Source organism: Silurus meridionalis, chromosome 23 (assembly GCF_014805685.1).
Source record: "Silurus meridionalis isolate SWU-2019-XX chromosome 23, ASM1480568v1, whole genome shotgun sequence".
Lineage (NCBI taxonomy): Eukaryota > Metazoa > Chordata > Actinopteri > Siluriformes > Siluridae > Silurus > Silurus meridionalis.
The window spans coordinates 7,952,346-7,966,603 of record NC_060906.1 but is presented as its reverse complement, the minus strand read 5'-3'; the positions used below and the strand labels follow the sequence as shown (position 1 = coordinate 7,966,603).

The window sequence follows — 14,258 nt, the reverse complement described above, 5'->3', positions numbered from 1 at the left end:
TAACATGACTGAAAATCCAACTGGGGTGGCCAATGGGGTGGCAGGGATTCAGGTCACTACTATGGTCTACTATGGTCGGCGCAGCCTCATTTGGATTTTCAGTCATGTATACTGTATATATGTATGTATATATAACGCTAGAGGTTATTCTGATAGACAGTGAATGCAGAAGTAGATATTTAATAAGATATACCTTATTACAGACTTTGTAAAATGTTTGGAGCATTCATGAGAGTTCAAATCCCAGCACCTTCAATCCTGCGTGTTCCCTTAACCCTCACCTGCTTTGTCGTATAATGAGATAAGTGGCTCTGGATACAGTAATGTATACAGTAAATGAATCTTTCAACCAACCTGAGTGGTTTATTCAAGGACTCAATAGATAAGAGATTTAAGATTTTTTTTTTTTATTATTGTTTTAATAGGTTTGCCTGAAAAGACTCTTGTTCTTGCTATTTAAGTATAGACTATGGTGTGTGCATATAGATGACCAAAAATGTTCATGTAATCCATTTTAAAACGGAACCTTTAACACAATAAAGCGTGTGAAAGAGCTAAAGAGCTTTAAAAAGAGCTTTTAAACACGTTCCTTTCTTCTTTACTGTGTTTTATACTTAATCGTCCGAGAATGACTCATGAGAGCTTATCTCCTCTTGTGGTTTTAGTATTCTTTGCCAGCTGTGTTATAAGAAGCCATTCAGCATTTTAGTGACCTACATTTGTGCAAAGTGGGCGACATCATGTCTGCTGCTCGTACTGGAGGAAAATGTAAACCTGCACGATGCTGTCTGCAGGTCTGTGGAAATTTTCTTTGATTTCTGAGTGCTTTCGCTTGCTCATGCACACAGTTTGTTTGCTTGGAGAAACGCTTCCTCTGGGAGAACATAGTTTTTGGATTGCATAACCCCAGAATATACATTGTGTTCCGATACTCTAGATTTAGTGGCTAATGACATTCAATTCTTCTCTAACACAGTTTTAGGACACTAATTATACATGATATTTTATTTATCCTTTACCACAATAGTGTTTCAGTATCATAAGTATCAGTAGTGGCACAGTTTCATCTAGATGATAGAAATTTGTGAAATCGCTCAGAAGAGGAATATAGTCACAGGGTAAGAAAATAGTAACTAAACCCTACACTTATATAACCCTTATCTTGGTCCAATAAACTCAGGGAAAGAGGATAAAATATATTTTTGACTCTCATCAGTGTGCTATTATGTCAGAATTTACTCTAAATAGTGAAAATAAGTTTGTACTGTAGGTAAAGCAAATATGTCTCAGTGATATAGATTTACGTAGATGGATCTTATAACTTACATAGATCTAACATACAACATTCAGTTCACAGTCCACTACAGATGCCTCGGGTTCAGTTTCAGCATTCTTTGTTCAAGTGATTTATTAGAAACGTAGTGACAAATACTATTCAAACATATTGAGCAGCGCTTTAGAACTGTAAAATCTGATTTTGCAGACTTCTTGCATGTTCAACTCAACCATAGTGCTAAGTTTACTATGATGGATCATTGCAATACTAGTCATGCAATGAGAAAGACATTTTTACTTCAGTATAAATTAAAAATAATAAATGAAATTTATTAATAAAAATATAATAATGAATTATAAAACCAAGTAAAATGCTGATACAGTACAGTACTGTATACATAAAAGAGCAATTTTTGGGGTGACATCATAAAAACATTTCTTGTTGCTTTAATCAAATTGCAAAAGCGTTAGTACATTAATTTAATTGATTGTGTACAATGTCTGCTGTTTCCTACATTATCAGTTGTTTATGTCGTGTTGATCAAAATATTTTATACTGGTTTCCCTGAATAGTTTTAACCTCCAATTCAATTCAATTTATTTTTATTTGTATAGCACTTTTTAACAATGAACATTGTCTCAAAGCAGCTTTATGCAGATGAACATCTCAGCATCTCGGCATCAGTTCATTGCATTAAGTCCTTGAATGCAAAATGGTTAAACCAGTTGTCAGAATCTGTCAAGCTTAAATTCCTATTAAACCTTTTTTGGGAAATCTTTCCTAAACTGATGAATTGTGCAGATGAATCTTGAATGTCACTAATGAAAACGAGTGAACGGCATCAGATTAACCAATGATCAACTAGTTCTCTAAAACTGATCAAAGGTGAATCTTGTGACAGTTCAAATGGCAACTGAGCAAAACACAGAATTACAATTTCTGAAAATAAATGAACAACCAAGAAATGAACAGACACTATTAAAGTACAGTAAGAGTGTAAATTCTGTCCCTTGCAATCAGTATAAATCAAATATGCAAAAAAAAAAAATTGTGACGCTGATATTCATATATAATATACAGAAGAAACTTTGTGCATTTTTGATCACTGTGATCCAAACCATAATTAATGTCAGGAAATACTGAAATTGTGCAGCGTCATACTGACAACATGACTAAACATTTTGATGATTTTGTTTGTGAACAATGACAAAAGGACTAGTTATTCTGTTGAGAATCAAAACAGAACAGCTAGCAGATGTCCTCACTGACATCTTCAACATCTCCCTGAGCAGCAACGTTGTTCCCACGTGCCTCAAGACAACGACCATTGTTCCCGTGCCGAAGAAGTCTTCTGTCTCCTGCCTCAATGACTATCGTCCCGTCGCGCTCACACCCATCGTGATGAAGTGCTTCGAGAGGATCGTCATGAGGCACATTAAGACACAGCTTCCACCCTCCCTGGACCCTATGCAGTTTGCGTATCGTCCAAACCGTTCCACGGACGATGCTATCTCCACAACCCTTCATCTGACCCTCACCCACCTGGATAACAAGGACTCTTATGTGCGAATGCTGTTCATTGACTTCAGCTCAGCATTCAACACAATCATTCCTCAGCACCTGATCGAGAAGTTGAACCTTCTGGGCCTGAACACCTCCTCTGTAACTGGATCCTGGACTTCCTGACTGAGAGACCTCAGTCAGTCAGGATCGGGAACAGCATCTCCAGCACCACCACACTGAGCACTGGGGCCCCCAGGCTGTGTGCTCAGCCCACTGCTGTTCACTCTGCTGACTCACGACTGTGTAGCAATGCACAGCTCGAACCACATCATCAAGTTCGCTGATGACACGACCGTGGTGGGTCTAATCAGCAAGAACGACGAGTCAGCATATAGAGAAGAGGTGCAACGGCTAACTGCCTGGTGTGGAGCAAACAACCTGTCTCTGAACGTGGACAAAACGAAAGAGATGGTTGTGGACTTCAGGAGAGCACAGAGCGACCAATCTCCACTGATTATTGATGGATCCTCAGTGGAGATCGTCAAGAGCACCAAATTCCTTGGTGTTCATCTGGCAGACAACCTCACCTGGTCACTTAACACCAGCTCCATCACCAAGAAAGCCCAGCAGCGTCTATACTTTCTGAGAAGGCTGAGGAAAACCCACCTCCCTCCCCCCATCCTGTCCATGTTCTACAGAGGGACCATTGAGAGCATCTTGAGCAGCTGCATCACTGCCTGGTTTGGGAACTGCACCGTCTCGGACCGCAAGTCCCTACAGAGGATAGTGAGGACAGCTGAGAAGATCATCGGAATCTCTCTCCCCTCTATCATGGACATTTACACCACACGCTGCATCCGCAAAGCACACAGCATTGTGGAGGACCACACACCCTCACACACACTTTTACACTTCTACCATCAGGAAAACGGTTCCAAGCATTCGGCCGCCACAACAAGACTGTGCAACAGTTTCTTCCCACAAGCCATCAGGCTTCTCAACACACAGAACTGAAACGGAACTCTCTCACACACACACACTCACTCAAATGTGTGTAACGAACTGAAAACATTTTTCCTGGACTTAACACCTAACACAAACTCATCACTCATCTCAATCCATTCCACCACCATTCATTTATTTATTATTTATTATTCTTAACAGTACCACTCTCAACTGCTGTTCTTGCACACTTATGATTTTCATTGTATTATACTGTTTACATGCTGTTTTTGCACCTTTGACTGCTGCTGTATTTTTTTTTTTTTTTTGCACTACACTGTTTACACTCACTTCTGGGATATAGTTTATATTTTTGTATAGTTTTTACAGTTTTCTTGTACAGTACTGTATAATCTAGTATACAGTAGGTTTACTGGTCGGCGCTATATAGGGTTTTGTGTCTTGTCTTGTGTCGTCTGTCTGCACTGTCTGTCTGCACTGTTTGCACCAGGTTGCACTCGATGCACTTTATGTAACTTGTGTTTTAGCTTAATGTTGTTTTGTTTGTTGTTTAGTGTAGCACCAGGGTTCTGGAGAAACGTTGTCTCATTTTTACTGTGTACTGTGTACCACTGTGTATAGTAGAAATGACAATAAAAACCTCTTGACATGACTTGAATGACATGCTGATTGACACACATGCTTACTTTTGAGAGATGAACTAAAGATTTTGTGAAAAGTACAGGCTTTGGCAAGAAATCCTGTTTGTACACATTGTTTTAAGAAATGCACTTACTGATTTGCAGTTAGATTAATTTAGAATTTATTTTAGCAATTTTTATTAAGGATGATTCGAGAAATGTATTTTTAGTAAAACTGCATGATTCACATTTACATAAATATTCCAGCATTTTCAGAAGCTCAATTGGGCTTTCACAAAGAAAAAAATTACTTCTGTATGTTATCAAGTATTAAATAATAAAAAGAAAACCCAAATAGGTTTACAATAAGTAAGAGTATAAAATAGTTTTGTTAGGTTGTTCCTTCGCACGTCCCCACAATGGAACATCTTCAACCACTCATCAAATTTTAAAAAAGTGTGTCAATGGGAAGGAAATACAAGTAGATTCAAAGCATGACATGTATTGCTATATAAAGATGGGGAATTCACAAATACTCATTTTTCGCTGAATGGATCAGCCTGACAGTGAGGACGGACTACGGTATCGACATCATACCTGTCTTTCTCAAGATGAACATCTCAGTGGTTAGTGATTACTATGTTTTTCCTGTCATTTTTTGACATTTTCAAAGCTAAAATATAAGCGTTGAAGCTTGAGCAGTGTGTTTGTAGATGAATAGATGCAGGTGTGTTTCCCTGGTTAAAAATAAATAAATAAATAAATAAATAAATAAATAAATAAATAAATAAATAAATAAATAAAATAAATCTTATCACTTCTCCTGTCCTGTCCTCCAAGTTTTTCCAGGTCATACTGTTGCTGGCGTTGAGTGCACTCTTGCTTGGTGCGGCTCAGTCTCCTTCAGGACGCAAAGGAAAGAAGGAACGGAAAGAGAGACCAGCGAATAAGGGCTCCCACAGAAAGAGTCGAAAAGTTTCTTTAAATTTCGATTCTGCAGTAGAATTCCAACCAGATATCTACCAAATGCATCCAAGTCAATCAATATCACCATGGACATATGAGTAAGTCTGATTCAGAATTTGTACCTAGTATAATATACATATAGTGAAGTGAACAAAGTGGACATTTGGTATTTTATAGACTTTACACACCATTAATTTTGACATATACAAAAATACAAAAAAAATATTATGTATTTGTATTTATATAAAAATGATACATACACTGGTACTTTTATTGAGATGTTCAAATATACAGTTAAATACATTTTTACAAGTTTACAAGTGACAGTCTAATATAAGGAATAGTCTTTTTGTGTCAGATTGCAAATCGAAGTATTTACTTATCAAAAGTTAAATATCTGCCAATAGAATAAAAAATATAAAGTCTAAAATGACAGGCCTGTCAAATGTTTGGAAATATCCAGCCTTATGGGTTTTTGAAAGACATGTGCATGTTTGTTTGTTTGGATGCAACAAACTATGTCATTTGACAAATATATAAATGTAAAGTTGTTCCACTTCATTCTCCTTGAAAAATCCTCCCTAAGCATGACTAACAGATTTACACACTCTCGGCATCCAGACACTTCAGCTGAAATACTTTGCCGTGCCTTTTGTAAAACTTGCCAAAGTTGTTCTTCACAAGTTGGAGATTTATTTCTGATCTTGAGGTCCAGTTCATCCCAGAGCAGCAATAGGATTTAGGTGTGGTAACTAAGCAGGCCATTCCATGATAGATATCACTCCAGTTGACTGTTTGCTCTCTAAAAAATGCTTACAGAGTCTGGACGTACGCTTCGGCTGTTTGTCTTGTTGTGTGGGGAATTTGGTTCAAACGAGCCACAATTCAGATGGAATTGCATGGTGTTGATGTATGGAATGGTAGCCATGTTGGGTCAGTTTTCCTCTCACCTGGAATAAGTCTCCAAAACAACCCCAAAACATTTAAGCATTCAGCTCCATGTTTGACTGTGGGGGTGAGGCGGTCTGCTCACAAGGCTAGCAGTTATTAAGCCTCTCATTAAAAAACCTAATCTGGATCCAAACACGCTATCGAATTACAGACCAATTTCAAATCTGCCATTTATGTCTAAGATTTTAGAAAAGATTGTCACTGCCCAGTTATGTTCCCACTTGCAAGAGAACAATATCTTTGAGGAGTTTCAGTCAGGTTTTAGGCCCCATCATAGCACAGAAACAGACAATGTCTGTTGTGAAAAGCGCTATACAAATAAACTTGACTTGACTTGACAAGGACACAAAGACTGTATTTATATACTCTTTGTAAGAAAATATATAGAGGTAGGCTTGATGCTATTGTAATTCTACAATGAGCAAATACAAAATACATTCAACTATATTCAAAATACTTTTATTTTATTTTTCTTGCAATTTAATTTGCTTCTTGCTTGATTCTGGAACATGTTCCTCTTGGCTAATCATCTTCAGTTCCATGAGTTTACTTTAATGAGATTTGAATCAGGGGATTAGTGAAGCAATGTAAGGCCTTTCTGTGTTTTTCTGACTATATGCTTGGGGTTGTTGTTTTGTTGAAACATCTCTACATTTCTCAGCAAATTTTGCTTCTTGTCATATGATCCTATATTTTATATAATACGTTCTAGGAACTTTGTTCTGTTCACGCTTCCAGTACCATCACGATGCTCCCTCCACCATGCCTCCCTGCAGCTGTGGTGTTCTTGGGATACATAATGATTCTATTAAATAACATAAAGATTAAATGATTCTTCTTTCTTCAAATGTGATGAGTTTATATGAGAAAATATTCTGTTCATGTTTGTTCACTTGTTATTGAGGAGTTAATGTGAGGAGTGGAAACGGAGATGATGATGTGAAGTTCGTTGTGTTCCCTGTGTGTCCTGTTGTTCTATGCTGCTTTCCAGTCTTCCTTCCTTATCTGAGACCATGTTGTGAAATCATAAGTAGCCCATCTGCTCCCTGAATTTTCCATTAACATGACATTACATAGTTTTTGATTATTTTTGTTTAATAATGGCAGCCCTGATAAATTTAGGAAGCTCCATCAACTTCATTGCTACTTGTTCCCATCCAACAGCAATAGATTTTATATTGACCTATGGTGTAATGTGCACTTTATATAAATATAGCACTTTATTTATTTTTATTACTTACTTACTCAAGTTGGTCTTGGTGAATGGAATGTGTCAAAGTAACTCCATGATCTAGTTCTGATGCTTATGTGCTTATTGTGGGAGGTTTGAGTGGGATGCAGAAGTCAGCATGAGCACTCTGACCACTGCAGTGACCTATGTGCAGCAGGCTGTGATGCTTTGTGTGTTTTCTGGCTCTATTCTATCAAAGCCAACATTTACTTTTCCAGCAATTTGTGCTATAATAGCTCGTCTCTGGTATTGGACCAGATGACTTAGCCTTCACTCCCCATGCACATCATTGAGCTGACAACCCATGGCCTGTCTCACGTTTACTGGCTCTCCTTCCTTGGACCACTTTTGATAGGTACTATCCACTGCATACACTGCTGTTTTAGAGATACTCTGTCATCAAGCCTTTTTTTCCTTTTTAGGAAAAATTGTAAGTTAGCTGAACTGACTTCATGACTGTAGGCTTCTTCTATCGACCTTTCCTTATAACAATTTACCAAACACAGACCAGATCGCAATCTTCGCCTTAGATTCCTCTCTTTCCAAACAACATCCAGTTAGGTGAAAAAATGTGCTCCCCTCTCATCTATTGTGTAGCAGTTTGTACCTCCATTTTTCTTAAAGTTGGTCTCCAATGCTGTTCATACAAATAACAAGAAAACCCAACTGTAGTTCGATATTATGAGTCTGTGGGCTCATTACACATGTCATTGTGGTTATGTGGGTAACCCCTAAAAGTTCCTGATACATCATGCACATTCTATGTCTAGTTTCTCTCATGTAGAAGATCTAGATTCAAAGACACTCTAACTCTATAGCTAATATTTCTAATCATGATATTAATTTAATTTAATTTATGGAAACCAAATATATGATTACTCAGCATGTGTTCAGATGCTTAAAATTTTTTTTTGGGAAAAACAAATTTGTCATAAGGTAGAACATCAGGATGGATTGGGCACATCCAGAAAGAAGAAAGAAACAAGATCACAACTTAAGCTTTTCATTTTTAGCAGATTTTACTTCGAGAAATAAATACATAAGTATTATAATATTCTAAGCAAGACTATTTTATATATTTTACTGATAAGTCAAGCTTTAATAATAGTATATTTAATTGCTTGATGATAGGAAATCCTAGATAAATATGACTATTTTTTTTGTTCTTTTTTAATTTCTAGATGTCCTGTACTAAGCAAGTTAACTACTGTAATATTCTGCAAAACGAAATCAGTGTACAATGTTACAATGCAAATTAACTTCTTCCCAGGGTCTCTAATGATGAATCCCGCATGCCGAGGCACATCTTCGAGGCGAAGTGTGAGCTGACAGGATGCATTAACAAAGACGGAGATGAAGACATCGGACTGGAATCCAAACCCATCTTCTACCAAATCATGGTGCTCAGAAAAATAAAGAGCAGAAATGAAAAAACCTATTCCTTCCAACTGGAGAAATACACCACCAGCGTTGGGTGCACATGTGTTTTCCCTAACATCTTATCTCACAAGTAGTTCTGCAGTGCATTATTTGACAAAAGTTTATATACAGCTTTATAGACTCATATAGACTGTTGCTATATTATTGTATTGTGAGAAGACACAGCTCGGTTGTTAAGCTGTTGGACTTTGGAGTTTAAATCCCAGAACCCCCAGCAGCCACTGTGGGGCCCTTAAGCAAAGCCCTTAACCTTCAACTGCTTAGTTGTATAACAAAAATAATTGAAAGTTGCTGTGGATAAGGGCGTCTGCTAAAATGTATTGTTGTCTGATTTTGGCCCAGGAAACTGTAAAGCATAAAAAGCTTCACATGAAGAACATTTCCAAGCAGCTAAACCAGCTTTCTTTTGTCTTCTCAACTCTTTTTGTCTTGGCAAACAATAAAAAACCCAAAAAAAAGACAAAAGCACAACTGAGTCATTTAGTAAAGAGATGTTTTTACTGACTGCCATGCCAAATCAGATATAGGATCATCTTAATGACAACCACAAGAAAGAGCAAACCGGGGTTTTCCTGAACAATTCACATTGACGCTCATCACTGCACATATCATCACTTTGACTTCTAACGTCTTTGGCATGACATCACGAATGAACAGCACAGAGAAATGCCAAAACAAATTCGCAGCATTCACAACTAATGCTAAAGCAGCATCTCGGGTTAAAACAGAAGTACAACGTCTATATCTCTCTTTCGTTCTGTCTTTAATGGGATCTGCTCTCTCTTTACATCTCTCATTTTATTGTATAAACATGAAAAAAAAAAACATTTTATTGTGTAGTTTTTATGTGCCTAGTAATTGTGCTTAAAGTATTTAAGGAATATGTAAAGAAGTGAACAGGTTAAAAACCGGTTCAAATCTCATGAAAATGCAAGAGCACGAGTTTTAATACGGCTCAGACAACAAAAGGCAGTGTGAGGAAACTCCTTATAAATTGGTTTTATTGAGAAAACATGTGCCTCTATCATAAATAAATGACCAGTGAATGAACATGCATAGCTTGCACTTTGCTAGATGGCATTCATAAAAAAGCTTTATTTTCCTCCACTGTATATAGACATTTAGGAAGTGCAGTATCTGGTTATCTTGTCCGCAATGTTTGATTAAATATTCTGACGTATGTCTGCATTATTTATTATTATTTTTAATTAATTCAATTGCCATCTACCTTCTCCATCATTACCTCAGTATGTACAAATTATGGATTTTCTAAAAGGTTGGTGCCCCTGAACTTTTGACAATAGAACTTTGGCTCATTTTAGTCTGAAAAATGTATAGTTTTTTGACATGAAAAAAAAAAGCTTTAATGAGAAGTGATATCTGGTTTCACTGATCTCCCTCTCATCCTAATTATTAGATAAATATTTTTTTAACCATCCCAGACACAGTCCGCTTTTCATCTTCTTCTAATTTATCGGCAGGCTTCCTCCTTCAGCTCTTTATTCTTCCTCACTTCTTCTGCGTGCTTGTCCTAAAAAGCATCAAAAACTTTGTTGTTAGCGGAATGACAAAATAACCTCAATAACAGGCTCCCAAAGACCTTATAATCAAGAGAAAGAACATTTCTAGGTAATAAAAACAGTTAATGTTATGCCAAAAAGCTCTTCAGGTGTAATTTTATAACCTTTGGCATCATTTATACTTATAAAGCAGCTCTTTGGTTTCTCGCTTTTTTTCTTACTGAATGATATTGAATCAGTGTGGATTTAATGTGACACTATGGGACACTTTATCTGTCTACCGTTAGAAAAGAAACACAATAACAGCGTTAGTGACTACACAGTCTCCAACAAAAAGAAGTCGAGCTTATACCACAAATATAAGTGAGACTCGAATCCAGCAGGCACTCTGGCAGCTAAATGTATGAAATATTTAACCTGGTTTGACATTTCCATCTTAAAAAAATATATCAGCAATATGTGGTAGATAACTTGTTCTCTAATCCACAGACAGATGCATCTTTGTTGAATTTGATTTATGAATTCATTTGTTGACTAACAAATAAAAAATATATATATCTTTTCAGGGGTGTTTTTTCTTTAAGTCGTCCCAATCTGGCAACCCTGTCATTACCCGCCATTTCTACTTTATTTGGTTAAATTTAAAATGGGTCATGGGGCAAACCAATCCTGCCCCTATAGTTCTCTCTTAGTGCTTGTTGCATTTTGGCAGTCATGTGGTGTTGCATTGAACCAATTAAATCTGTCAAATAACTACATTTTAAAAACCTTAAAAAAGTAATAAGTATTACAAATAAAAGTTGTTTAATAAATGAATAATATAAGTTGTGCGGCATTGTCCCATCTGACCCCGTGGACGAGCCGTCACTGTTGAGTACGGTGATGGTTCATCCACAGGGTCGGATGAGACAATGCGAAACAATTTAGACGCGTTTTCTTTACACTATACCTTTTCCTGAAGCCTCTCCAGCATGGCAGCCAGCAGGGCCTCACGATTCTCTTTGTTGGTCTCCATCTTTTGCTCCAGCTTCTCCTTGGCGTTCTTGATGAAGTTGTTGTTCTCCTCGAAGGCCTTCTGGATAACCTCCCTCTCATGCTCTCTTTTCTCAGCCAAGTGCTTCAGCAGCTCCGACTCCTGGAACTGATCACAGGCCATATTGTCCGTGTTAGGATTTTTTTCATTTGGAAAGCATTGTCTGTGTAAAACCAATATAGAGAAAATGTGTGTGTGTGTGTGTATATATATATATATATATATATATATATATATATATATATATATATATATATATATATATATATATATATACCTTCCGTCGCTCCTCAGCAGCCTCCAGCTTTTTCTGGATCTCCTCCAGTGAGGGGTCCTTGCGGTGTGGCATGGAGGCATTAAGGTCAGGGATGCCATCAAATGAAGGAGGCTTCAGGATCACTTCAAATGCTTGGCCTGATGCACGCTTGTTAAGCTCGATCACCTCCACGTCCTTGATCTCACACCAGTTCAGGTCCACTGCATCTATAAAAAAACGAGACACAGCTTATTCATTATATTATCAACTGTATTTAGCCCCAATGGAACAAGCAGCTAAATCCCTGCATAGCAATGTTCAAATTGTACACAATTTAGCAATCTAGAATAAAGTCTTATACAATGAACGTTTACAGTGACACAGAAAATCTAATGAGATTGTAATGTTTTCCTGCTTGAAAAGGAAGCAATAAAGTATATTATAGGAATTCAAATGGATTCCATTACATATCACATTACAAAACCATAAACCGTTAAAACTTTTAGGAAACATTATCGAATGGTTTCCATTATGTGTGTTTGTGTGCCTCAAGAAATCATTACCATTAAAATGAAAGAAACCCAGTGTATTCCCAACTTATTGGAATCTGGATACTTTAATGACAGCCAAATAGTCTCTGTTGGTTTCTAGTAGATACCAATACATGATCTACAAGTTGTCAAATATGTTCTATTGGTTCTTTAATGGTATTAAACAGAACATGCCACCAGTAGTTGACAACAAATTACCAATAGAGACCTACAGGGAATCATTATGGTTTCCAGCACAATTCTCATTAAAACCATTTTATTAAATATGAGGGCTTCTGTTGTTATTTACTAGGAAGGCTGTTACACAGGAGGAAGCCACTGCAGCTCTGGTTACCTTCAGCTTTGTAGCTCGGCTTCTCGGAAAGGTCTGCCTTGATGCAGGAGCAGAATAGAGACACTAGAGGGAGCTCCTTCAGTTTCTCTCGATATGCTGAGGGAAGAAGAGTAACGCCAAGGCAACATCAATGGATTGCATCAAACAGCATTAAGAACATGGACATTTCCTTTTTTTAGGCTGTGGACATGTTGAGTAATATGACTAGATACCGTACCTGCCAGGGTCATGCTGTTCGTTTTCTTTCTTTACCTAGCAAGGAGACTTAATCTGTTCTTTTTCCACTGTGAAAAAGAGAGAGAAAGAAGGATTACATCTCACTCTTCAATAAATGCATTGTAGGGTCAAATTGGCTTCAGCAAAATGTTTTGATGGCACATAAGTATCTATTCTGGCTGTTGATTATGTTAAAAAGGTTCACATTAATGATCCACATTAAAGCTAGTGTTTAGTTAATTCCCTCCTTTTTACTCAATATTTCATTCCAAGACATCTATCAACACACTAAGACAATCAATCAATCGAACAATCAATAAATCAATCAATCTTAAAAAACATGTCACAGTCAGTCAATAAGGAAAGAAGATTGATGCTATGTTTGGGATTTTGTCCCATTACCAAGGTAACCGTACATCCAAATATAGTCATAAAATATATATAAATAATCAAATATTGCTTCCCTGATCTACAGTTGGATTTAATTTCATTAACTCCCCCATGTTTTGGTCAAATTGAGGTTTCACAAAGATTTTTACTCCTGTTTGTCTATAAACATACCTTTCTATACCCTAATTACTTTATAATTAATATACCACATCAGATTACAAGAAAAATAAATATAAAAAAATATATAAACAAAATAAATGAAATATTCTTTATGTGCAAAATATATTTGAAATACAAAAAGGGGCTTAAGTACATATGATATTACACATGGTATGGTATTGCACATGCTATTATATTAACATACATTGTTATTATTGTGATTTTGATAATATATATAATGGCACAGTGATACTGTCTGTGTTCAATGTCTCAGCTCTGCTCCCTACTGAAAGGGGAGGAGTTATAGACTTCGATGGCTACCAGTAGCTGGCTGGCTAGATGGCTACCTCATGTGGTGTTCTGGGGTTGTTTATGGTTGGCCTCAGTCTACAGTATCTAAGTATATTCACTTTACAATACAGAATCTAGAAACATTTGATTGAAAAATCCCTTGCTATAATATAATATAATATATATTATATAAAGAACTTATATATAATAAAAGAATATGAAACCTTTTTTCCGAACAATTACAAATATAAAAAAGTATATGATTATTCAATATTTTTTATAACATATAACTGCCTGCACTAAAGCAGCGATTTTGGCCTTCACTACTCCTGAAGCTGAATCGGAGAACATGCTGACTAGAGCATGATTTTGTCCTGACACTCCCTGAGGCAACGGCATGATTTCAGAAAAATGGCATCGTCAGTGTCCCACTGACAGCAGGCTGAACAGTTTTCAAGCTAGGGATGGTAAGATTTAGCGATCTCACTTTCATCGGCATGAAAGTAATGACGTGATGCGTCGGTTTCAAAAAGTGTGCATCAGATACAAGTTGGCATT

General features: G+C 36.8%; 2 protein-coding genes across 2 annotated transcripts in view; one reads left to right on the top strand and one right to left on the bottom strand.

The window, feature by feature from the left end:
• The first annotated feature begins 748 nt into the window (after nucleotides 1-748).
• Nucleotides 749-9,278, top strand: il17a/f3 (interleukin 17a/f3). Its single transcript, XM_046836933.1, has 4 exons — nucleotides 749-794; nucleotides 4,922-4,988; nucleotides 5,203-5,426; nucleotides 8,781-9,278. The coding sequence occupies exons 2-4, from the start codon at nucleotides 4,974-4,976 to the stop codon at nucleotides 9,022-9,024; spliced, it is 483 nt and encodes a 160-aa protein (XP_046692889.1). The 5' UTR covers nucleotides 749-794; nucleotides 4,922-4,973; the 3' UTR covers nucleotides 9,025-9,278.
• Nucleotides 9,279-9,426: 148 nt separating this feature from the next.
• The window catches only part of stmn4 (stathmin-like 4), a 6,540-nt gene continuing 1,708 nt past the window's right edge, over nucleotides 9,427-14,258 (bottom strand). The window contains exons 2-6 of the mRNA XM_046836932.1: nucleotides 12,862-12,928; nucleotides 12,645-12,740; nucleotides 11,781-11,986; nucleotides 11,420-11,611; nucleotides 9,427-10,481 (exon numbers count right to left, since the gene is read on the bottom strand). Coding sequence (XP_046692888.1) covers nucleotides 10,422-10,481; nucleotides 11,420-11,611; nucleotides 11,781-11,986; nucleotides 12,645-12,740; nucleotides 12,862-12,874 — 567 coding nt within the window. The 5' untranslated portion in view covers nucleotides 12,875-12,928 and the 3' untranslated portion in view covers nucleotides 9,427-10,421. The remainder of the gene's footprint in view (nucleotides 10,482-11,419; nucleotides 11,612-11,780; nucleotides 11,987-12,644; nucleotides 12,741-12,861; nucleotides 12,929-14,258) is intronic.

Bases quoted from the DNA above. Each gene is read 5' to 3' on its own strand.
- il17a/f3 (XM_046836933.1), top strand. The intron at 5,427-8,780 runs GTAAGTCTGATT...ACTTCTTCCCAG, and splicing joins ATATCACCATGGACATATGA to GGTCTCTAATGATGAATCCC.